The following is a 21,752-nucleotide window of genomic DNA, read 5'->3' as shown; positions in this document are numbered from 1 at the left end:
CTGGCGTGACTGGCAAGCGAATACAGGTCTGCCGCCTCTGGCGCCTCCGCTGACGACGCGACTGAGAAACAGGGCCGAGCGCAATTCAATCCAACACGGAGCGACTTGGCTGCGCTCCTGTTTCTCTTTGCCGCCTGCGATGTGATCGACGCCCATAAACCTCCACCGGCAAATCTTTACTATGTCACTTGGGGTGAGGTAACATGAAGCGAAATTTCCAGCTCACTCCACTCCACGCCGCTCCACTCGACTTGGAAGGTTCGGCTCAGTCAACGCGCAGCATCGGGAAGAGACCAACACCCGGCTGGACTACCATCTTCCTCGCATGCCTGTTCCGTATCGACATATGGGCGCAACACACCGTTCTGGGTAGCTGCTGCACGTATCGCTGCGCGGTCAGCGCCCCTCGTCGCCGACATGAGGTTCCGAACGCAGGTGGCGGATGTCTCGATCTTTACGCGCGTGGTGCAGTCGATTGGAAAGGTGGCCAACAAGTGCATACTCAAGCTCACTCCAGACAAGATCCACATCATCTGCCTCGGCGACACGGACGGTACGCAGATCTGGGCCCAGATGCAGGTCGATTCCATCTTCCAAGATTATCGCATCGAGTCCAACTTCCAGAACCACATCAACCTCGAAGTGTCGCCAGACACGCTGCTCAAAGCACTCAGGTCGGCCAACAACGCCTACAGCGTCATCCTGCGGCTTGCCAAGCGCAACAAGGACCCGCTTCTCAGCTTTTCCATCTCGGCGCAGAGTCACACGGGCGCCAAGCTCGAAGTCGTGCAGGATGTCCTCATTAAGGTACTCAAACCAGCAGAGATGAGTCGAATTGTAGAACCGCTCTGTCCGGAACCGGACGTGCACATCATCCTGCCCAAGCTGCTCAACCTTCGTACAGTGGCAGACCACATGCGCTCGCTCTCGGATGTCGTCACGCTATCAGCCAACCGTCAAGGCGAGTTGCGATTGTCGGTGGTCGAAGACGAAGTTAGCCTCGACACTACCTGGTCGGGTCTCGCGCATCCCACCATCGACGCCTCGCAATCGAGCACGGCGCAGAATCAGCAGAGCGATCCGTCGGAACACAAGAGCGTGAATCTCGAGATGAAGTCATTGCTCAAATTCCTATCGAGCTACATCGTGGCTACCACCACCATCGCCTGCATCTGCGCCAACCACTGCGCCATCTTTTACGTCTACATCGGCGACGTTGAAAAGAGCAGCGGTGTCATGACCTTCTTCCTTCCAGGTGTCGTTCGGGAGGATTGACCTTGGCGATGCATTGCATGTACCTTGCTACGGCACGCACCACGCTTGCGCTTCGTTCCTTCCCATCTGTATTTCTAGTCACCGTCTTGCATTCAGTCTCTGTCATCTGGGCTACTGTGCGAGCAATGATCCGAGCTGAGGCCGTCCGAGACTGAATCTCCGCTAGTCTTGCAACGCGCGGAAGAAGCTGTTGTAGGCGCCTTCGACGTCGAATAGCATCTGACGAGCCTGGTCTTCGTCGATTTCGTCGCTCGCCTTCATCTGGTTGAGCGTGATGAGCCACTTTAGCAGCTTCGCCCTTGTATCGCTCGCATCCGAATCCTTTCCTACCTCGTCGCTGCGGCTGTATCCACGCATGAGCTCGCTTAGCATCGGATGCAACTGATCCTTGGCGCGCAACTTGAGCTTGAGCGCATCCATGAATGTGATAAAGTTTTGCGTCGTCTCTGCAACCCATTTGGCCCTCTCGGATGAGGTCTGAGAGGATGAGGATGAGGCATGTTCCACTGTCGCTGGCACTCCCACGTTGAGACGGTGCACGGCTGCGAGGTAGTTCATCTTGTAGATGCGCATAAAGTCGGCGAGGTCGTTGATGGGCTTAGACGAGTGCTTCTCCTGGTCCACGATGAGCTTCAGCATCGTCTTGTACTGTGCGAGCAGTCTGGTACACGCTGGTGCGTACTCTTTCTCGCTGATCGACTCGCGTACGTACGCGCGCTCGAGGTAGTCGAGAGCGACGATGAGGCTGAACAGTGTTGCCATGTTTTCGTACCGCTCTCGATCATGGTTGTTGGTGTACAGTCGAGCCTCCTCGTACGGGTTCAGCTCTCCGTACGACGAGCTCGACATCATGTCGGATGTCCTCGACCTCGAACTGTGGGTTGCTGCGATCGAGTTGTTGGTGGTGCAAGGAGGACGAGGTGGGGACGTTGGATCCGTGCGTCGCAATTCAAGGTGGCCATTTGCCCGAAAAGGGGTCCAACCGTCACTTTTCGGCAATCCCGCGTGGTAATTTCGTCCCCGCACAGCCGGGCTCCCTTCTGTCACTTTGAGAAGCGCATTCACGCCTCCACGTCACAGAGCTGCTCCGGAAGCCGATTCGCTCATGCTTCTTCTCTCCATCACCTACCAATCAGCACATCACTACCGCCTCCCTAACTCAGCCGGGATTAGGAAAACGATCGCTGCCGTATACCTGCACTAGTGCCGTCTCATCGAATAGTTACCTCGGGACCTGCGCAGGTCGAGAAGGGTGCAATCCTCTGTGGCGATTGCAACATCTATAGACAGCCGAGACCCTGGGAGTCGTCCCATTAGGCATCTCTCCTTCGATGACCCTTTGAATCTTTCCAAAGCATAGCATCAGCATATTCGCCTTCCAGAGAGATCAAGATGGAGCCGTCATCAGACCCGTCTATGCCATTCCACCATCATCGTCACGGTCAGCGTCATCAGCCGTTGGGATCTTCACAGCCGTCGTCGGGCAGTACGTCCCAACTATCCAGATCCCATTCCCAAGGTCCCGCATCCCCGTCCGCATCGACTGCTGCCTCCTCCAACCCCTTCGTGCGCTCTCATGACGACGAGCCGCCAACGCCTTTGTCCGGTCACCCATCTGGTTCCATCTCTGTGGCCATCAAATGTCCATCCCTGGACAAGGATTCGGCTGTTGTCACCGTCAGCAAAAACGATACCGTCCTCGCCCTCAAACAAGCCATCCAAACCACGTGGGCGGGTGCTCCACGCGCAGATGGAATGCGCTGCATCCGATCTGGTCGGATCCTGAGCGACAATGAAGTCTTCAGCCAGCTCGCCGAGACAGTAAGTAGCAGCCCCCGAACTCCATGTCCCGCAGCTTGTGAGGGATCAGTGCGTCCCCTAGCAACTTGCTGACATGCCCACTTGCCTCCCCTTTTCACTTTGTTACATCAAACCCACCTCCTAGCTCGAGCCAGGCGAGCCGTTGTCACTCCATCTTGTCATCCGTCCCGATGCGTGGTCGGACCCACAGAACCGTCCCACTCCTTCTCGCCGCAACTCCTATCTGCGGCAAAACCAACACCAGCTCCAACATCAACGCCAGAACGATCTTCCGCGCTCCGCACTGGCAACACAGCTTAATCTTCAAGATGACGTGCCGCCTCCACCAAGTGTCACGTCGACAGAGCATCCTCCCCATTGGACGCCCACTTTCGAGCCGTACTTTTCTGAAGTTGATCCCACACCGGCAGAGTCCACGTCCCACTTGCCATCCTTGCACGACGTGCACGACGTGTCCGCGTCGAGCAGCGAAACCACTCGCAACATGATCAGCTCGACTGCCGGCCAGGCTGAAGCCGACGTCTACACAGTGCTCGATGAGATACTGCGTGTCACGGCTCCCGACAATTGGCCGCTCTTGAACGAAGCGCTCAGCGAAGCGTACGACGAGTACGTGACGATGTACGAAGTCATCTACGAACAGGCACGCGCTGCTCAGAAGGGCAGCACGTCAACATCTTCGTCGTTGCCTTTGCCACCTTCGCAAAGCGATCTGCTGACCAGCATCGAGACAACCTTGCTCGGCTGGGAGCCCGTTCAAATGCCCAACGACGAGCATGCTAGCACTGCCCCTCAAAGCTCCGACACAGGATATCAGTACCTCTATCAGCAAGTAACACATCGCGGGCTTCCGTACCTGCTGCGCATCTCTACAACACCCTTGGCCGTGCAACGCAGCGAGGCGCTCTCCACGCTCTTGCAACGCATCACGACGCTTGGTACCGTCATATCCAAGCTCGACAACATCATCATGCTTAGCCGTCTCATCAAGGCGCAGCCTCCCACCTCTAACTCTGCTGCAGCGCTCGGAGCGAGCGCGCCAACACAGCTGAATGGCGCCTCAGCAACCGGACGGACGATGGCTCTCGAACGAGGCGGACCTGTGGCATACGTGGCTCGCATCTCCCAGAACCTGGTGGCAGATCTCCGAGGCGTCACATTGGCCGATGTGATTGCCGTCATCGTGCCCATGGCGTTTATCGGCTTCAAAGTGGGGATTCTGCTCTCGGTCATGCTTCGCGGCGCCGATTCGTTCAGGTGGTACTTTGTGCTGGGGATGGCTTCGGTGTATGTCGTGTTCGAGAGCTATCGTATTGTTCAGCGTCGGATGCGCGTGCGACAGCGGAGGACGCCTCGGGCTGCCGCAGCGCCGCCACAGGCTGCCGCTGCTGCTGGTGACGCCGACGCTGGTGCTGCTGGTGCTGCTGGTGCCGCTGCTGCCGCGGCGACACCCACAGGAGCCAACGTCCCCACCGCGCCGTCGAACGAAGAAGCAGCCGAACGCCAAGCAACCGACACCCCCTTGCAACCGCTCCCCCCTCCCCAAGCTCCACGACGAATGCGCTCTCGCACGCGCTTCACCTACGATTGGTGCATCGACCACGTAGCCTTCATCGGACTCGACGTCGAAGATCAAGAGTTGGGTCTTCTCCCACCCAACGGTACGACTGGACGACACATTGGTTGGGTGGAACGCGTTCTTGTATCAGAGTGGTTGCTACCGATCCTTGTGTTTGTGATCACCATGATGCCTGCTGTAGAGCAGCGTAGAAAACGAGCCATCGAGGAACGCGAGAGGGTGATCAGAAAGTGGACGAGACTTGAGCAGGAACGACGCGAGAGGATGATCGAGTTGCAGCGCAAGGAGGCGGAAGAGCAGGGAAGGTCGGATACCGCCGTTCGGGATGAAGAGGTGAGTGCTGGACAGATGGAAGGGCAGAGCAAGAGGGTCGAGTACGCAGATCGCATGGTGAGGCAGAGACGGACGGGCGAAGAGGTGTGGCTGGATGAAGAGGAGGAGGAAGGGATGAGATTGGCAAGGGAGTTGCAGGAAGAGGGGGATGGCATGGAGGATATGAACATTTTCTAACACGTCGAGTCGCGCACTTTCATGTCGGTTGCTTCACATTCATTCTCACATACGATCTGCTACGAATCCTCATTCGAACGTGTGAATGTGTGAAAGTTTGACAAGAGATCGTCGATTGCGAAAGCGAAGATTCTTTAGAGGATCTTGTTCATCGAGTACATCTTTGTCTCGACAGGGGTGGGGATGTTGGTTGTGATGACCGGTGCATCGTACATGTTGATCTTTCCCTTTCCAGTGTCTACGATCTCAGGGAAGTGAGAGCTTGCCACCTCAGACCCTTCCACCTTTGCCTCCTTCCTCCCCGCGATCGCGGTTGCCAATCCCGCCGTAGCAGCAGCGACGCCCGCGCTCACAGCACCAGCAACGTACTGAACACCATCGCCATGCTCGAGTGCCTTCTTTTGCTTCTTCGCTGCTTTCTCTTGCTCCTTCTTCGCCTTAGCAGCTGCTTTCTCAGCCCTCGCCTTTTGAGCAGCTTGCTTCTTGGCCTCGACATCCGCATCCGGTGCAACCTTGGACGAGCTACTCGCCTGCTTTCCATCCGGAATCTTGATGAACTCCATCCTACCGTCCTTACCCTGCGTACGATCCAGAATGTAGTACCCTTTACGTTCGAACTGGATAGCATCGCCTTGCTTGAGAGCGTTGACGTTGTGATCGGCGAGGGCGACGCTGCGGAACTCGGAGTTGGGCGTGACAAAGTCGGCAAAGTTGTCTTCCTCCTCGAGCTTCTTCTTGCTGATGAGGTAGTCGAAGTCGAGCAGATCGACCTCGATCAGGGCTTCGGTGGTGGAGGGGGTGGCAGCTAGCCAGGTGACCTTCTTCTTGGTCTTCTTGAAGTCTCCGTCGAGGTGTGCGGTCGCAGAGATGGAAAGCACGTTGCCTGCGGCATCGGTCTCCTTGGAATCGATGATGACGTTGCCCCAGTCCATGAAGGTGACCTCTTCGCCTTGGTCGAAGGATCGTGCATCGACTTGCTCGACGTACACCACCTCGTCGAACACGGTAACCTTGTTGCCCAGATCAGGGTTCTTCTTGTGTCTCGGCAACTCCTTGGTATGACGCTTCGGTGCGCCTTTGACGGTCACCTTGACGAGCACCTCCTTGTCGAGCGCAACGTATCGCGGCACGACGGGATCGATGATGCGTTTGTTGATCGTCCAGATGTTGTCCCACTCCATGTTGATGATCTGCTGCGACGGTCCCTGCGCCAAGATGAACTCCTGAATGGTCTCGATGGTCATACCCCTCCTGCGGATACCTCGCACCGTGGGGAATCGAGGATCGTCCCAACCCGAAACGACGCCGTTGTCGACGAACCACTGCAGCTTGCGCTTGCTCAAAAGGGTGTAGACAAAGTTGAGGCGACCAAAGTCCCAAATGTCGACCTTGCGCAGGTTGAGCGCGTCGAGCATCCAGTAGTACTGAGGGTTGCGGTCGCGGTACTCGTTGGTACGCAGAGCGTGGGTTACGCCTTCGATCGAGTCGACGATGGGACAGGCAAAGTCGTAGGTCGGGTAGACCTTCCAGGTCGTACCTGTGCGGTGGTGAGAGACGTCTGGGTTGCAGCGGTAGATGACGGGGTCACGCATGGCTTTGTTGGGATCCTCGTACGAGATCTTTGCACGCAGACACCACTTGCGACCTTCGGCTGAGCCGGTGGACATCTCGGCAAAGCGGGTCATGCTTTCCTCGATCGAGGACTCGCGTCGCTTGGAAGCGATGCCGTCCATACGCTCGGCACGCATCTGCTCCTGAACAGTGTCGTCAGCATACGCTTTGCCCGATTGGATCATCTGAATAGCAAGCTGGTAGAGCTTGTCAAAGTAGTCCGAGGTGTGACTGGTTGTATCACCCTTGATACCGAGAAGGGCGAGATCCTCGATGATAGACTGCTCAAACTCCTCCTTCTCCTTGCTGGGGTTGGTGTCATCGAAACGAATGATGAGCTTGCCATTGTACTGACGGGCGAAGTACTGGTTCAGAATAGCGGCCTTTGCGTGACCAACGTGGAGGTATCCAGAAGGCTCAGGCGGGAAACGAGTGACGACCTGACCCTGCTGAGCGTCCTTGAGGAAGAGGTCAAAGCCTGCAGCGGTCTTCTTGTTCTTGAACTTTTCAGCCTTGGCATCTGCGAGCGCGACGAGAGCGTCCGAGACGGGAGCAAGCGAATCGATGTGGTTGAACCATCGCTGGAGGTGCTTGTGAAGACCCTTGCGGACGAGACCGATGACGGGGGAGCTGGCACGCACAGCAGCCCAAATTGATACGTCGGCAGCGGTGACAGCGTGACCGACGAGGAAGGTGCGAAGAGCAAGGTGCTGGTCGAGGCTGTCTGCGATGGCGGAGGCAGTCTGGAAATCGGCGAGAGCGAGGTTGTCGCCCTGACTGACGTAGAGGTTCACCTGTGCGCTCTGGTCCTTGTCGGTTCCAGAAAGGCCGAGATGTGCGTAGTGAGATGCGAGCTCTCGGATGATGTGCAAGTATCCTTCGACGGGAGCGGCGTTGGGGAGGATGAGGGTGGGTGCGATACCGTCCTCAAAGGTGAGGGTGAGCGACTGGGCTGGGTCGGCAGCAGTGACGAGCTTGGCGAGGGCGATGGGAGCCAGAGGGGCGACCTTTGCCTGCGGGTCGAGCTTGAGCGTAGGAGCAGCCATGATGGATATGCTGAGCGGCCACTCTTTTGGTTCAAGATGCGATGGTGGAGGGAGAGGTAGGTGCTTCTGCTACCAAAGCGCAGCACGGAATAGCAATCAATACCAAATGCACCTTTTTTTGCGAAGAAAAGAAGAATTGAAAGTGCGTCCACAAGATTGATTGACTCTCGCAAAAGCGCAGGAAGCCGCCACAAAAAGTGTCATTCAATTCCTGTTGTCAACGGGCACATTTCGAGTCAGTTTAAGGAAGCCCACCCAAGGTCGGAGCCGAATCGTGCGCCTTTGAACGTCAAATTGCGCTCAGCGCGACTCTTCACTCTTCCACCATATCCACAGCTCTCGTATTCGGTCACTCGATATATAGCACCATGAGGTGAGTTGCAATGTTCTCTCGAGACGCACACAATCCCACGATCCGACCGCTGACCCCTTCTCGCCCCTTCTTGCGTCGTTACAGCCAATATCTCAACGTACCAAAGTCCGAGTTGGACCAATCCCAAATCAGAGAGCTCGAACAGTACGAAATCTCCCAAGGTCCTCTCTCCGTCCTTCAGCAATCCGTCCGAAATCACACACAGATTCTCATCGCGCTCCGCAACAACAAAAAGCTCCTTGCGAGGGTGAAAGCGTTCGACCGTCACTCGAACATGGTGCTCGAAAACGTAAAGGAAATGTGGACAGAGGTGCCCAAGGGCAAAGGCAAGAAGCCGGTCAACAAGGACCGTTTCATCTCCAAGATGTTCCTCCGTGGCGACTCGGTCGTACTCGTTCTGAGGAACACCGCATAGGTCTCCACTGGACAATAGCCGATAGCGTGCCGACAGATACCCCGCAAGCTACTTGACCACGGTCGATGTAGCACTCACAAAAAGCATCGGTGCATTCGCCAGAGTCCAACAGAAAGTTTCACACTGTATCATTATAGCAATTCAGCCCATAACCGGCATCCGGAACCAATCCTGTGCGAATGCAGTCACACCGATCCATCGGAAATGAGATCGAGTCCACCAGCATCTCGCAATCTCACTGCCTCTCCCTCGGGCTCTTATGTCGCCGACCTCAATGCATGCATGTGCTGGCAGACACACCGTGACAGAAGTGAGTCACTGCGTCTTCGGGTTGACACACCCTCGAGGCTTCATATCGTTTCCTCGCGACCCACCGACGGCGACTTTCTTTGCAATCAACTTCTTACAGTTGTCTCGCAGTGTTTCTCAAACCTACATTCGCAAGTCCCCGAGAGTGAAGTGGTGGGAGATCTTTCTCACGCCGAGACCAGGCCACATGTGAACCGCGGCGGTGGCGCATGCAGTGAAACGAGGTGCAGCGTGTCACTCATGCCCACTTGGACATCATCGCGCCCTCTACGTTGTGATCTCTGTCGATGCGGGACTTGACTAAAGTCTCACGGGTGCTTCCGTCTTTCATTCTCGGTCTCTCTTCGGACGCTCTCCGCACACCGCCACCTGTAGTCGTGAATGCAGAGCTCGCCTCGGCTGCCTTCATGTCATCCCACCGTTGCCCCTCTCTTCATAGAGGCCCGCACAGATTCACATCCGAGTCGGTGAGACTTGTCAGCAGCGTCTAGACACTGCCTGCTCTGCGCATCAAACATAAATACACTGTCACATTCATGCCTCAGCGATAAAGAGATCTTTCAACGCCAAAAACTTGGATTCTTCGCATCTGAACCTGTCTGCTTCCTTTGACGAAGGGCTCTCACCAGACAGACAAGCATCCGATACGATGCTCTCTACCAGATCAGCCCACGCTGGCTCCGCTGGGTCGGGAAGAACAGGTTCCGCAGCATCGTGGACAGTCAAGGTCATCATGGTCGCTCTTGCAATGTTCTGCCTCAGCAGCGTTGTCGCTGGCGCGGCTATACGGGTCAGGGATGGTAAGGTTTTTGCTGCTCATCATTTTGTTTGCCTGTCGATTTGGTGCTGACACGAGATCTTGATTCGGCCGCATCCCTCTTGTTTACGCTTTACAGATATCTCCAAAGATGCACCTCTCGACCCACGCGGTTCCGACTCTCCGATCCCACGACACCCTATCTTCGACGACGGGATCCCTGGCCCTCCTCCGTCGCCTCGTGTCGATGAGACGCGAACGCCTCGCTGGCCACCCATCCCCGATCGCAAGCTTCAAGCTTCCGAAGACCAGCAACCCGACCCACACAACCATCTCGAATCCCTTCGTGAGCTCCCTTCTACACCCAAGGATGGCACGAACTTCCTGCTGAGAGATCCTCACGCGCCGAACAAGCCGGATCCGTCCTCCGATCACGAGGAGTCCGTCAGAGCACAAGTGGTGGCCGCACAGGACTTTCCCATCTTCCTCTCGGGACAGTTCTGAGAGGATTTCACAGCTAGTCTTCGTGAAGTCGATCGTCCAAGGTTGAGGGTCTCTTGTCGGCTATGCTCGCAGATGTCGTTATGGCAAAGGGGCCGAGAGATGTTTGTCTCGATATGAAGATTTTGATTGTCGAGATCTCGTTTGGAATGATCTGAGAAGAGCGCACTTGAGATGTTCACATAAAAGACGTGTCTGTAAACGCTGTCGAGTGCTTTCGCGTGTATGACTCGTCTCGATTGCTCGTACTAGCTTCGTTGTCGATCGCCCCTTCGGAATCGACTGCATCGTTTTATCGCGTCGATTTTGATGCCCTGCTCCCATCAGTGAGGCCGACTTGGTGTCACTGCGACCTGTCTCGCTCTTGCTGTGCTATATGCTCCGTCGAAGTCGACGCTGCTCGTCGCAGCTGATTTTCTCCTCCATCGTAGACTGTCTATCCTAGTCAACTTCGCCACCAATCGTCGTTAACGCTGTTCTCGACCCGCCTCCGGTAACCGAAGATCAAGCGCTCGTCATTTCATCGCTCCCCGCCATTCTTCCATCTTCAACACACGCCCATCCTCTTCATTGATTCTTCCCTGCCCCTCGATCACCACTATGTCCCTAGCCACGGTCTGCGTCATCCAACACCTCTCCCCCAATCCTTCGCACCATCATCACCACCATTACGTTTCGTTCAACCACCAATCTGCTCGAGCATAACATCGATCTCATCCCCATCCTCCAACCCTGCTCCACTCACTGTCATCCTTAAACTAGTCTTGGGCAGCTGAATCCCCTCTTGCGAGATGAAACGGATCTTGCTGAGGTCTGTATCATATCGATCGGCGTAGGCTGTGAAAAGCTTCGATAGTTTGGCTATCACACGGGAAGAGAAGTAAGATGTCAATGAGATATTAAGGGGAAAGAGAAGATGAAGACAAAAGGGGGTGGAGCTTACTTGAGGGTTTGCAGCGGAACCAGGTTCCGTAGTTGTTGGCGTCTCGGATGTTGATAGAGATGATAGCGGGAGCGGGAGCCGGGGTGGGTGCGGAGGATCGTTGAGGAGGAGGGGAGGGCGGGGGAGGGTTGAGGTCGTCGGGCATGTCGACGTCTCCGCCGTTGGCGGCTTGCGGGATAGGTTGAGGTTGCGGGATGGGTTGAGGTTGCGGGATGGGTTGAGGTTGCGGGACAGGTTGAGGTTGCGGGATAGCTTGAGGTTGCGGATTAGGTCGAGGTTGAGGGTCGGACTGACCACCCGTGTTGTTCGTGTTGGGTTCCGAAGCGGTAACGGGGACGGGAGGAGCAAGTGCGCCGTTGACACCGTGAGCGGGGCCAGGATGGCCGTCACTGTTGACGGAAGAGGCTTTGATCGCGTCGACCTTGATATCCACGATGTTCTCCGCACTGCGGGTAGAAGCAGCTCCTGACGAAACACCCTCTGCACTCACCCCCGCTTTTCTGACTCCATCCTTCCCCACACCCACACCCTCACCAACATCGCCATCATCGCCGACAACAGTCACCAATTCATCCACCTCTTCCTCCTCCTCCTCCTCACATCGTTTCTTTTCCTCCACCGCCTGCTGCGTGTCCGTCACAACCGCTTGACGCTGCTGTTGCTGCACGATGATCTCCTTCTTCGCATCCTCAACCGCAACTCCATCGGGAATCGTTCCGCGAACATCGCTAGCAGCGTTCAACACAGCCTTGATCCCAACATCGATCGCGACATCGCCTTTACCGTTCGAGTCGTCAATGTCCGAGATGGGAGAGTCGTCGCGTGTCGGCGGCGGACGTTTCGAACAGGAGGAAGCTCCCCTTCCTAGGTTGCGCAAGAGGTCCATGCTGAAGGATGAGGAGATGCGGAAGGTGGAGGCGAGGGAGGTGCGGGTTGAGGGAAGGGATGAGGACGAGTGAGAGCGGCTCGGTGTTGAGGTGGTCTTGACGGATGTAGAGGAGGACTTGGTGGCAAAGACTGATGGTGAACTCGATCTGGTAGCTGGTTGCGCAGTACGAACAGGCTCCGTCGTTGAGGTGCAAGCGGTCACGGTCACGGGAGTACAAGCGATCTCTCTTCCTATCCTGTTTATATACCTCTCTCCTCCTCGACCCTCCTGTCAATTCAACACACATTATCCGTTTCCGCAGTACCTCCCATCATCCGCATCCACACACACACACACAGTGTCAGAAAACGTCGTCATGCGGAAGCAGAAACCAACCACCGAGTGCGGGATCAAGCTGCAAAAAAACCTTAACTTCCCTCTCGCGCACGTCGTCAGCCCGTCCTCGACGTAACCCCCTCCCGTCCCTCACCGGAGTAGATCCTCTTCACTTCTTAATATAGCCACCGCCGCACAACGGAGCACATCATCACAGTCCTTCCACAACACTCATCGTCACACCGTCACACATAACAGATAAGCTTCACTCGGCGTAACGCAAGTTTTACTATGACGAGCGACCTGACAGCTATTCTCACAATCCAACCAACGACGCAACAATATACCCAAAGATCGGAAGCACCAGATTATCATGCTGATCCGACACTCCTTCCAGCAGCCCCAACGAAGTGACGACCGCAAAGTACTTGATCGAGTCGAACTTCTCGCACCAACCGACCAGCCTGAGCAGCCAAGCGGACGCCATGATGCTCGTGATGAACGCCACCGTCCCCTCCACCGTCTTGCTCGATCCTCCAGGCCAGTAGGTGCGGCCGTACCTGCGCCCGACGACGGAAGCGAGCGAATCTCCCACCCCGAGCACCAGCACACCCGTCTGCTGCAAAATGCGGGAATGTCCTTCCAGCCACAGCGGACCCGCACATCCAGTCAACAGGTAGAAGTGCGACAGAATCACCGGTCCCGAATCCTTGTGGTCGAGGAACTCGGAAATGAAGACGTGCAGCGCGGCTCCGAACGGGTAGAGCGCATAGTAGCGCACGTACTCGGCAAAGATGAAGATGGAGAACGCCAGCGAAAACGCCAGGTGGGTCAGCGCAGGGTCGAGCGCGATACCGGGAACGAAGAGCAGCACGGCGAGCGCGTGAAAGAACTTGCGCCTGGCGTTGAGCGACAGGTAGGAAGCCTTCTTGATAGCAGCGGTGTTATGCTCCTTGGCTAGAAGCGAAGCGCTCCCACTTAGCGTCGACAGCTTCAGATTGACTCCTGCGCCGCGCTTAGCTTCACCTGCTCCCGCGCTGCTGCCGTTGATTGCGTTGCCGTTGCCTGAGCCCGCGCCGTGACTGACATTGGCAGTGGCACCCATCTTGTCCAGTGGTGCGTTTGTGTCGATGTTCTCGGCCGTTATCTGTGCGCCACCCGGTGCGTGTGAGCTTGGCGACACCGCCACCACCGGGTCGGAGGGAGCGGCATTGTTGATCTCCTGCTGCTGCTGCTGCTGCTGTTGCAGCTTGAGCTGAGCAGCCGAGTTGTTGGCGGCAGCCATGCCAACTGGCACTTTGAATCCGAGCATTGTTCGCTGGTAAGAGTTGCCCATGCTGCGGAAGCGCTTTGCTCGGGCAACGACGGCCTGCCAGCAAGAGATGGAGACCGAAATCAGCACGACCCAGTAGGACACTAGCACGGGACGTGACCATGGCTTTGCACCTTTCAGCATGAAGGAGAAAGTCCAAACCCAAGGATCGCGGCGCACGAGCAGCCACCGCACCCACATGCCCAGCACGCCGACCACGTAGATGGTGGCAAACAGATAAAAGAAGGCGGCCAGCAGACGACGGTGCAGATCGCGCTTATCGGGCCAGCGAAGGCGATGCGTGGGCTTCTGTGCCAGATTGCGCGAGAGGTAGAGCAGCGGAGATAGCAGGAACCCGACTATGAAAGTGCCGACGATGAGCGCGAGCTGAAAGATGAGCAGCGGTGTTGGACGGCGGAAAGTCTTGACGTAGGGGGTGGTGACCGGCAGCAACTTGGCAACAAAGAGGTGTAGCGTTTCCATGGTGAGCGTCACACCGACCGCGGCAACGATACCGAGTTCACCCAACGTGAAGCTCTTGCGAGCCAGTCGGGAGATAGTGTACAGGTTTGCTTGATAGAAGAGTGCTGCTGTCACGACTTCCCAACGTGCTAAATTTGACCACAGGGGAAAGCCGTAAAGTGCCGCCGTGTCCTTGACGAGCTCGAGCGCGATGGCTAAGGCTGTTGAAAAGGCGGTGAAGCTGCGCAGCTTGGTCCAGTTGCTTTTTGAAAACTGGTGCGGGCGACGGATCCACTTGGTAGCGAGGAGGTGGCAGAGCAAGACGGTGGACGTCAAGCACATCATGCTGACAAGAGAGTGGCGCGACACAACGAGCGTCGTCATTCCGCCTCCGAGCTTGCGGTTGTGACCTAGAATGACGGGAGGACCCTCGACGAGCCAAGGAGGATTAGGAAGCGACTCGCCTGAGGCGCGTGCGCTGCTGCGACCGGCGGCTTGATCTTGGATTGCTGAAAAGAGGGTAGCGCAGGCGAGCAGCGGCGGGAGCAGGAGAGCATTGATGACGCCGTCCTCGCGGCAAGAGCGGTAGTTGCGATGATCGGTAGCCCAGATGGCGGACTGCTCATCCGGGTCACGGAGGAAAAAGAAGAGTGTGCTGGCCAGCGTGACGAAGCCGACCTCGGCAGCGTGGCTCTGGGTTTCGCGCTTGTGATGTTGTTTGAGACCATAGTAAGCAATGCAGGAGGCGAGACTCGTGAGCAAAGCCTCCAAGCAAGGGTTGATGCGCAAGCGTCTCCAATTGGATGCGAGACTCCAGCTGGATGACTGCGTGGGCGCTGCCGGATGCGATGCCTTGGAGCTCGTCGGACCTGCCGCGTTGGACGCTGAAGACGAACGGGCTGCTTCTGTGCCTGTCTTGGCTGAAGAACCGGCTGCCGTGGTGCCGTTTCCGCGCACAGTCTTGTCCTGACTGCCACGTCTGGTTTTTGGCGCAGCGACGGGAGGAGACGGATCGGAGGCCGGTAGCGCTTCGGCGACAGCTGTGGTGGAAGAGGAGAGGAGGCCTGCCGCGCCGAGAGCACGCGACAAGATGGATTTACGGTTGGGTCGTGAGGTCAGTCGAGAAGATGCGTGGCCATTTGCGGATGAGTCGGAGGCAAGATGGAGAGGTTGACGCCTGGGAGAGAGCGTGTTTCTCACGGAGGACTTGGTGGACCGAGATGTCGACCGCAAATCACTACCGGATCCAGGGACGGCGAGATAAGGGGGAGGGGTGGAAGTAGAAGCGCGCCATGCAGCAGCGGTTGCGGAGGCTGCCGAATGGCCGTTGCTGGATGTGGCTGAATTGGCGAATGTTCTATGGCCAGCGTGATCGAGCGCTGTGGAGCGGGGACGGTCGCTGCTGTGTCGCTTGCGTCCGACATCCCAATCGAAGGGCTCGTAATCGGAGCCCGAGGAATGGTCTTCGCTGCTGGATGAGTATCCGCCGCCATTGTCGGCAGAGGGGTCAGCCGAGTAGGCGTCCTTGGACGTCACGGTGTCGGAGCGATGCCTGCGCGTCGGTCGGTCGGTGGAGGATCCCGAGACATCTCCCGAGGCGGTGGGCCCGGCTGAGAGGCTAGAAGCTGGTGACGAGGCAGGCTGTGGAGACGAGGTAGGCGGAGAGGCAGCGTACGAATGAAGTCGACCGTGTCTGGACGCAGACGTTGAAGCAGCCGAATCGAGTATGTTGCGCCTGCGGATATTGCCAGATTTGGATTGCTGGGCTGTAGAAGCGCCACCGACGCCATGACTTAGTCTACGCGAAGAAGGACCGGCTTTGGCATTGGCGAGCGGGTAGGAGAGCGTATCGGCGTTGGCGCCGTTGCTGGGGCTGTTGACATTGGCATTGCCGTTCGAGGTGGCGTTCACGTTGGAGTGATGAAGCCGTGATTTCCTCCATTCTCGAGCGCCCTGAGCTGGAGCCTGATTCGAGAGCCTACGCGCAGCCCTGCGCAGACGTGACGGATCGGGGAGCGATTGCTCGGGGATGGACGAGACAGAATCGGTGGACCAGCTGCGTTGCATGATGGATACGAATACGACGCAGAGGCATGTGTCTGATGATCACTGCAACAGGCCGCCAGTGCAGGTTGAGCTGGCTGCGTGCCTGTGGCTTGATAGCCAACCGCCGGGATGCGAAGCGAGAGAGCCAGTGAATACGATTACGAATACATTTCTTGAAGCGAGTGGACCGTGGAAAGATACCGGTCTGGTGTGCAGCACGCAGCGGGCTTTTGGCACCAGATCAGATGGGAGGAATGATGTGCGAAGATGATGGTTGTGATGAGGATGGACTTGAAGATGCAGGCATGGATGACAGATTAGACCCTTGAATGTGTGATTCGGGTGAAAGCGTTGGAAATCGGTGATTTCTGCAAAGTGACAAAACCGTGTCGGAGTCAACTTCCGGCGCCGCCACACTCACCGCGTGCGCTCGCTCTCTCTTTCTAAGAGGAATGCGGGCAACAGACTCTGAAGCCGAAATTCGCTGAGCTGAAAATCACCCGTCTCTCTGCAACACGTCAAAGATCGTGGCTGCACGTCACTCTCTCTTTCCCGCTGCAGAAGCGATCCAGCGCGTCGACTCGTGTAGCCGAACGACCCGCACGTTGAAGCTCGCTAACTTGGCCAGTACAGTATTTCGCTGTCCATGCTCTTGCTTCCCAGGCGTCGTCGCCACCGAGCTTGACGGCGACAGACTTTCGGACAAACAAGAATCATGCTGACACAGGTGCCACGTCGGTACGGCGACTCGACCATCCTAGCCTGGCCAAATACAGTACACTTCCGAGCGACCGGGCCAAGACGAAGACCGAGCTTTCCTCGTCGCCTTGAATTCTGCAGAACCAACCCACATCAGCCACCGCACAAAGATACAGTACAGAGCACGTCATTTCAGGTTCTTTCATCATTCATGGTCACTTGTTCGCTCAGCAGCCAAAGCGTCATCTTGCATGAATTGGAAGCGCATTCTTCACAGAAGAATCTTGATGTTATTGACATAATCGGAATCGAGGGTACAGACTACACAGAAACGTCGGAAGGAGCTACGAAGAAGGTGTCGACTGCTGCCACGAGTCGAACGCAAAAGAGGAGCCACCGTGAGGAGCCGGCGGCGGAGGCGTAGGCGAGGATTTCACGTAGGTCGAGTGAGCCGGCTCGCTCCACGCTGAAAGCTGAGTATTGGCATCAGTGTAGGTCGTCGGATAACCGTGGCCCGCCAACCCACCGTAGCTGCGCGTATCTTCGGTGGACGCAGAGCCCTCCGTGTGGCTGACACTAGGTTCGCCGCCCATAGAGTGCGAAGGGACCGTAGGTGGCACCATCAACATATAGTTCGGAGCATAAGTCTGGCCAGACGACGAAGAAGACGCGTTGGACGATGGTGGAGAAGAAAGGATCGGCGAGCCGCTACCAGGTCCGAGTCCAGTCAGCGACGGCGATGTGCAGGCTCCGCTCGGTGCTGCCAGCGGCACCTGCAAGCCCGTCGATCCGTCGCTCGATGGCCACATCATGCCCTCCAAATTGTTCGGCGCGAGATAGTCCTGTCCGTACCACTGACGTCCTTCCATACCATATCCTTTACTGTAGTGGAAGGTGGCCGGCTGCGAAGACCCATACGATGGCTGCACCAGACCGCTCTTGCTGCTGGGAGCGTGTTCGACGGTTTGCCCACCCACGACCCTGTTTAAAAACAAAAGGTCACCATGTCAGACAAAGGGAATTTGGACCCTGGAACCAACATATCCGACCCGAGTACTTACGAGATCGGCAGACTAGGACCGTAGCATGATGTCTGATGAGGACCGCCATTGTTGTGGCGCTTCCGAGCTCGCTTCTGCGACATGCCGATGGCGAGCTGACCAAAGCCTTCCGAGTCAGGTCGCAAGCATGTCGAAGGGAAGTCGTAGCCAAACAGCGGAACGAGGTGGTCTCGGATCTCCCAAGCGATGCGTCGCGACAGCTCTTTGGCCAGGTCGTAAGGGAGCCAGGTGCCCTGGATGCTCAGGTATCCGCCCTTGAGCTTGGTGATGTGTGGATCGAGGGCAGGGCATGTGCGCACCAGTCGTCCAAAATTGACTGCAAAACCGAAAGAAGGGAAAAAGAGCAAAGGTCAGTCATACGTCTTTGAAGTCAGTTGCGAGGGGTGAGGGTGCCATCTAACCTTTGTTCTTGCCGAGGGCCTGAGTAATGGAGGTGAAGCGAACGAAAGAGGTGTCGACGTCGATCATCATTGTATGACCTCGCACGTCGTACTCGAATACTTTGACCCGACCAAAGAGTGAAGTGAGCGATGTCAGTTTCAGAGGTCGAGGTACGACGACGACGTTAGCCTTGTACTTACCCGTCATGAAGCCACGGTCTCCTCCAGTGGTCGCGTACTTTCCCTTCCTAAACTCGTGCATGGCAGTTGGGAAAAGTCGCGCGGGGTGAGGGGCAGAGATGTAGAAGTTGCCGCCAGAACCGTTGAGCGCGGCTTGGTTCATCTCGGCGTCGGTGCGAGAGTAAGGAAGGCCGCGCTTCCTGGCGATGCCGGCGCCAGCTTGAAAGGTGCCATCGTTGAGATTCGACATGGGCATGTTTGCACAAGTAGGGTCGTCCGGATTCTTTAGCTTGAGGAGAAGCTCAGCAGCGTACGCGACGCCTTCGAGACCAACGTTCTTGATCTGTTGGTGAGTATTGTCGAGGATAGGAGTGTCTCCCGTCGCTGAACCTGTTGAGGTCGAGAGCTGTTCCCTACGGACAGGAAGTTTTTCAGAGTCGCCCTTGTCGTGACGGGTGCTGTCTGGACAAGTGGTGTAGGAAGCCGGAGTCTTGTTCGTGTAGAGCTCGAGCTGTGGTAGTGAACGAGATCAAGGCGTGAGTGACTGATTCTAGTCGAGGCAGAGTGTGCAGCTAACCTGGGAAAGACGCTGACAGGTGGGAGGGAAGAAGGAACGAGGAGTGGGAGGAGAAAGGCGGGGATTTATAGGCGACAATGAGGATCTTTGTGGTTCTGAACACGATCGCGGCAAAGCTGCGCAGAAAGCCGGAAGCGCAGCGCACAGCGAAATGAGAGCGCTTTCGGAATGCAATTGTGACAGTGACCGAAGAAAAAAGACAAGGCGAAAGCGCCGCAATTGGACGGAGATGCAGTCAAACAAAAGGCAATTCGCTCAGGCATTGTAGCCAAGCATCGTTTCTTCCTTCGTTCGCACGCAACCGCCTTGAGACGCGACAGCCGCGCCTCAATGGAGCTGCGATGCATCAAAGTGGGATCAAGGTTACCTAGTCAAAAGCGCAAAGCGGAAACCACCACGACTCGACTGCACTGCTGCACAGAATCAGGCGACCGAGAAGAATAGCGGTCAAGCAGCCGACCGGAGCAGAGTGGACATGACCGGTCACCAGCGGTTGAGGTGTACCGTAAACTCATTCACGCCTCATCTTGGCGGTCTTTCCCCTCGCCGAGAAAGAGAGAGACAGTTTGTGCAAAGTGGTGGGTGTTCATTCGCCGTGCCACTTCACATCCAACATCGGGCGCGTCTGTTCCAGGCCAAGAGTCTTTGTCAGCCCTCGAGCTTGTCTCTCCTTTTTCCATACCAACCCAGCGTGGGGAGCCAAAAAAACCAAGTGGGAAGAACAGTGGCACCTCTGCCCGGCGATCCCCAGACAGTCAGACGGTGCGCTTCTTCTTCACCCACATTGATACGTGTGTGTGTGTTCCGAAGACCGGACAGGGGCGAAAAGTGACGCATAAGCAGCCAAGTCTGGCAAAAGCTTGAGCCTAAACAGTAATTCGAGCAAGCTTTCCGCCACCTTGAGCTCGTTGATCGCGCCACTGGCGCCTTGAAACTATACAGCAAGGCTATTTGTGCATCGCTGTCACGTACGATGACATGAGAGCAATGATATTTGAAAGCACATCGGCGCTGTCAGGCGCTCCGGCAAGCAGAGCAGCAGCAGCACCGACATTCAGCTCGGTCTCAGATCGCTCCAAGTTGTTCTGATGAACGCTGGCATCATCAACAGCCCTGCCCAAAGAACAAAATCTGTGATACGAGAATGAAAGCGCTCACCGGCGAACCAGCTACGAGAACATCGGCCCAAGGAAGAGCCGGTGGCAAATCGTATACTCTGTCGGCCAGGTGGGGAGAGGCGGAAGCCAAGCGTCATGAACAGCGGTGATCACTCAGGCACTGAGCAGATTCTGTACGACATCACTGCCTACAACAAAGTATACCCTACCCGTCCAAAAGAAGGTTGTGCGGCTACCATGATGAAGCAAAAAGCAAAAGTTTGCCCCCATCGTGGTGACACAATTGTCAACTTTGTTGGAATGGGCCAACGCTGTTCCGGGCTCTGTGTCCGCGTCGACCACTTTGCTCACATCAAATGAGGAGCATCAAACCTTGATGTTGTCATTTCAACATCCGTGCTTGATACTGTACGTAGGAACGATATGAGCAAAGTTGCGGACCGATAAACACTTGCACGCAAACCAGCAATCAAAGTTTCATTTCGCAACAATGGATGGAGCATTGCCGAGTACGGTCCAGAGCTTGCCGGTGCCATGCAATCGCGATCATGTTGGGCGGCTGCAAGTGGGCTGCTGCGGCATCCCAACATCTTCCACATTGCAACGAGCCGTGACGGAGCTACGGTCGGATGACAACACTGTAAGGAACAGCGGACAGGTGCTGTGGCTTGTTCCGAAACACGAGAATGAGACGACCACCGGAAACGAAAAGCCAAGAGCCGGATACGAACACGGTAGCCCATCAGCGCCACGAACAGAACGACACAGAGCACTGCATCGCCATCAATGCAGTGCGCCGCATCAAGACTGTCTGTGTCCTACGTGAGCCCGATGAGGCATTCCAAAATCACAAATCACGACCGTCGAGGCGGAGCCGATGCCTTGCAACAATACCTCTCTCCGACGGACCTGTTCTGATTCCGCCTTTTAGAAAGAAGTGTCCGCACCATGGGCATCCACGTCACACAAGCTGACACAGCCTTGCGAGGGAGAGTGTGGGGGACTTAGCTCCGACGAGATCCGCGGAACAACCCACTGTTCAGAAGCATCTCGGCATATGAACCGAGTGGGAAGTGTGCAAGCTTTGAGCAAGAAGGGGCCGAGAGAAGAAACTTACCGGTGAGAGCAAACCTTGCCGTTGCGAGTGGGAAAGGTTTGTCTTTGGCTGTGAAACCAGGGCCTGGGCCTGGATTGAAGCGGTCGCATTAACTCGGGGGATCGACCGACGGGGACCAGGTCTGGCACAATAGTATCTGGAAGGCTTCAGGTATGTATGAAGCGTCGTAATTGTATGGCGTCCGACAGGGTTTTCCTGGTGGAATGAGGGCGAGCCGCGCTTGTCGGTCGACCACGTTCTCGCCGCGGCAACCATCTTTGCCGACATGACGAAAGGCTAGACCCCTTCACACTATCTGCTTTGACTATTGCGCTCGATGCTGTGGAAGGATTGTCGTCAGGTTATTCGAGAGCGGTTTGCGAGTAATACTGACTGTGTGCAAATTAAGAGGCCGAGTCACAGAATAGGGTCTGGTCAGCAGATGTCACTTTGCAAAGATCTTCAGTCAAAGACTTA

General features: G+C 56.3%; 7 protein-coding genes across 7 annotated transcripts; 2 read left to right on the top strand and 5 right to left on the bottom strand.

Annotated features, from left to right (window-relative positions):
- Nucleotides 1–417: 417 nt before the first annotated feature.
- On the top strand, nt 418–1,275 carry PHSY_005965 (hypothetical protein; the record flags this gene model as incomplete). Its single annotated transcript, XM_012336568.1, has 1 exon — nt 418–1,275. One exon carries the CDS (start codon nt 418–420, stop codon nt 1,273–1,275), a length of 858 nt encoding a protein of 285 aa, XP_012191958.1.
- Nucleotides 1,276–1,437: 162 nt separating this feature from the next.
- PHSY_005964 (vacuolar protein sorting-associated protein 28) lies at nt 1,438–2,127 on the bottom strand (the record flags this gene model as incomplete). The annotated part of the gene is made up of 1 exon (XM_012336567.1): nt 1,438–2,127. One exon carries the CDS (start codon nt 2,125–2,127, stop codon nt 1,438–1,440), a length of 690 nt encoding a protein of 229 aa, XP_012191957.1.
- A 540-nt stretch (nt 2,128–2,667) lies between these two features.
- On the top strand, nt 2,668–5,185 carry PHSY_005963 (hypothetical protein; the record flags this gene model as incomplete). Its single annotated transcript, XM_012336566.1, has 2 exons — nt 2,668–3,096; nt 3,221–5,185. The coding sequence occupies 2 exons, from the start codon at nt 2,668–2,670 to the stop codon at nt 5,183–5,185; spliced, it is 2,394 nt and encodes a 797-aa protein (XP_012191956.1).
- Nucleotides 5,186–5,319: 134 nt separating this feature from the next.
- PHSY_005962 (glutamyl-tRNA synthetase) lies at nt 5,320–7,842 on the bottom strand (the record flags this gene model as incomplete). Its single annotated transcript, XM_012336565.1, has 1 exon — nt 5,320–7,842. One exon carries the CDS (start codon nt 7,840–7,842, stop codon nt 5,320–5,322), a length of 2,523 nt encoding a protein of 840 aa, XP_012191955.1.
- A 3,034-nt stretch (nt 7,843–10,876) lies between these two features.
- On the bottom strand, nt 10,877–12,026 carry PHSY_005960 (hypothetical protein; the record flags this gene model as incomplete). Its single annotated transcript, XM_012336564.1, has 2 exons — nt 10,877–11,058; nt 11,141–12,026. The coding sequence occupies 2 exons, from the start codon at nt 12,024–12,026 to the stop codon at nt 10,877–10,879; spliced, it is 1,068 nt and encodes a 355-aa protein (XP_012191954.1).
- A 634-nt stretch (nt 12,027–12,660) lies between these two features.
- Nucleotides 12,661–16,185, bottom strand: PHSY_005959 (tRNA dihydrouridine synthase; the record flags this gene model as incomplete). The annotated part of the gene is made up of 1 exon (XM_012336563.1): nt 12,661–16,185. The coding sequence occupies one exon, from the start codon at nt 16,183–16,185 to the stop codon at nt 12,661–12,663; it is 3,525 nt and encodes a 1,174-aa protein (XP_012191953.1).
- A 1,022-nt stretch (nt 16,186–17,207) lies between these two features.
- On the bottom strand, nt 17,208–21,551 carry PHSY_005958 (transcription factor; the record flags this gene model as incomplete). Its single annotated transcript, XM_012336562.1, has 6 exons — nt 17,208–17,844; nt 17,925–18,240; nt 18,326–18,897; nt 20,034–20,174; nt 20,552–20,997; nt 21,297–21,551. 6 exons carry the CDS (start codon nt 21,549–21,551, stop codon nt 17,208–17,210), a joined length of 2,367 nt encoding a protein of 788 aa, XP_012191952.1.
- Nucleotides 21,552–21,752: the final 201 nt, after the last annotated feature.

The sequence above is a fragment of the Pseudozyma hubeiensis genome (assembly GCF_000403515.1).
Source record: "Pseudozyma hubeiensis SY62 DNA, scaffold: PHS57, whole genome shotgun sequence".
In the NCBI taxonomy this organism is placed as follows: domain Eukaryota; kingdom Fungi; phylum Basidiomycota; class Ustilaginomycetes; order Ustilaginales; family Ustilaginaceae; genus Pseudozyma; species Pseudozyma hubeiensis.
This window is presented reverse-complemented; position numbering and strand designations above follow the sequence as displayed.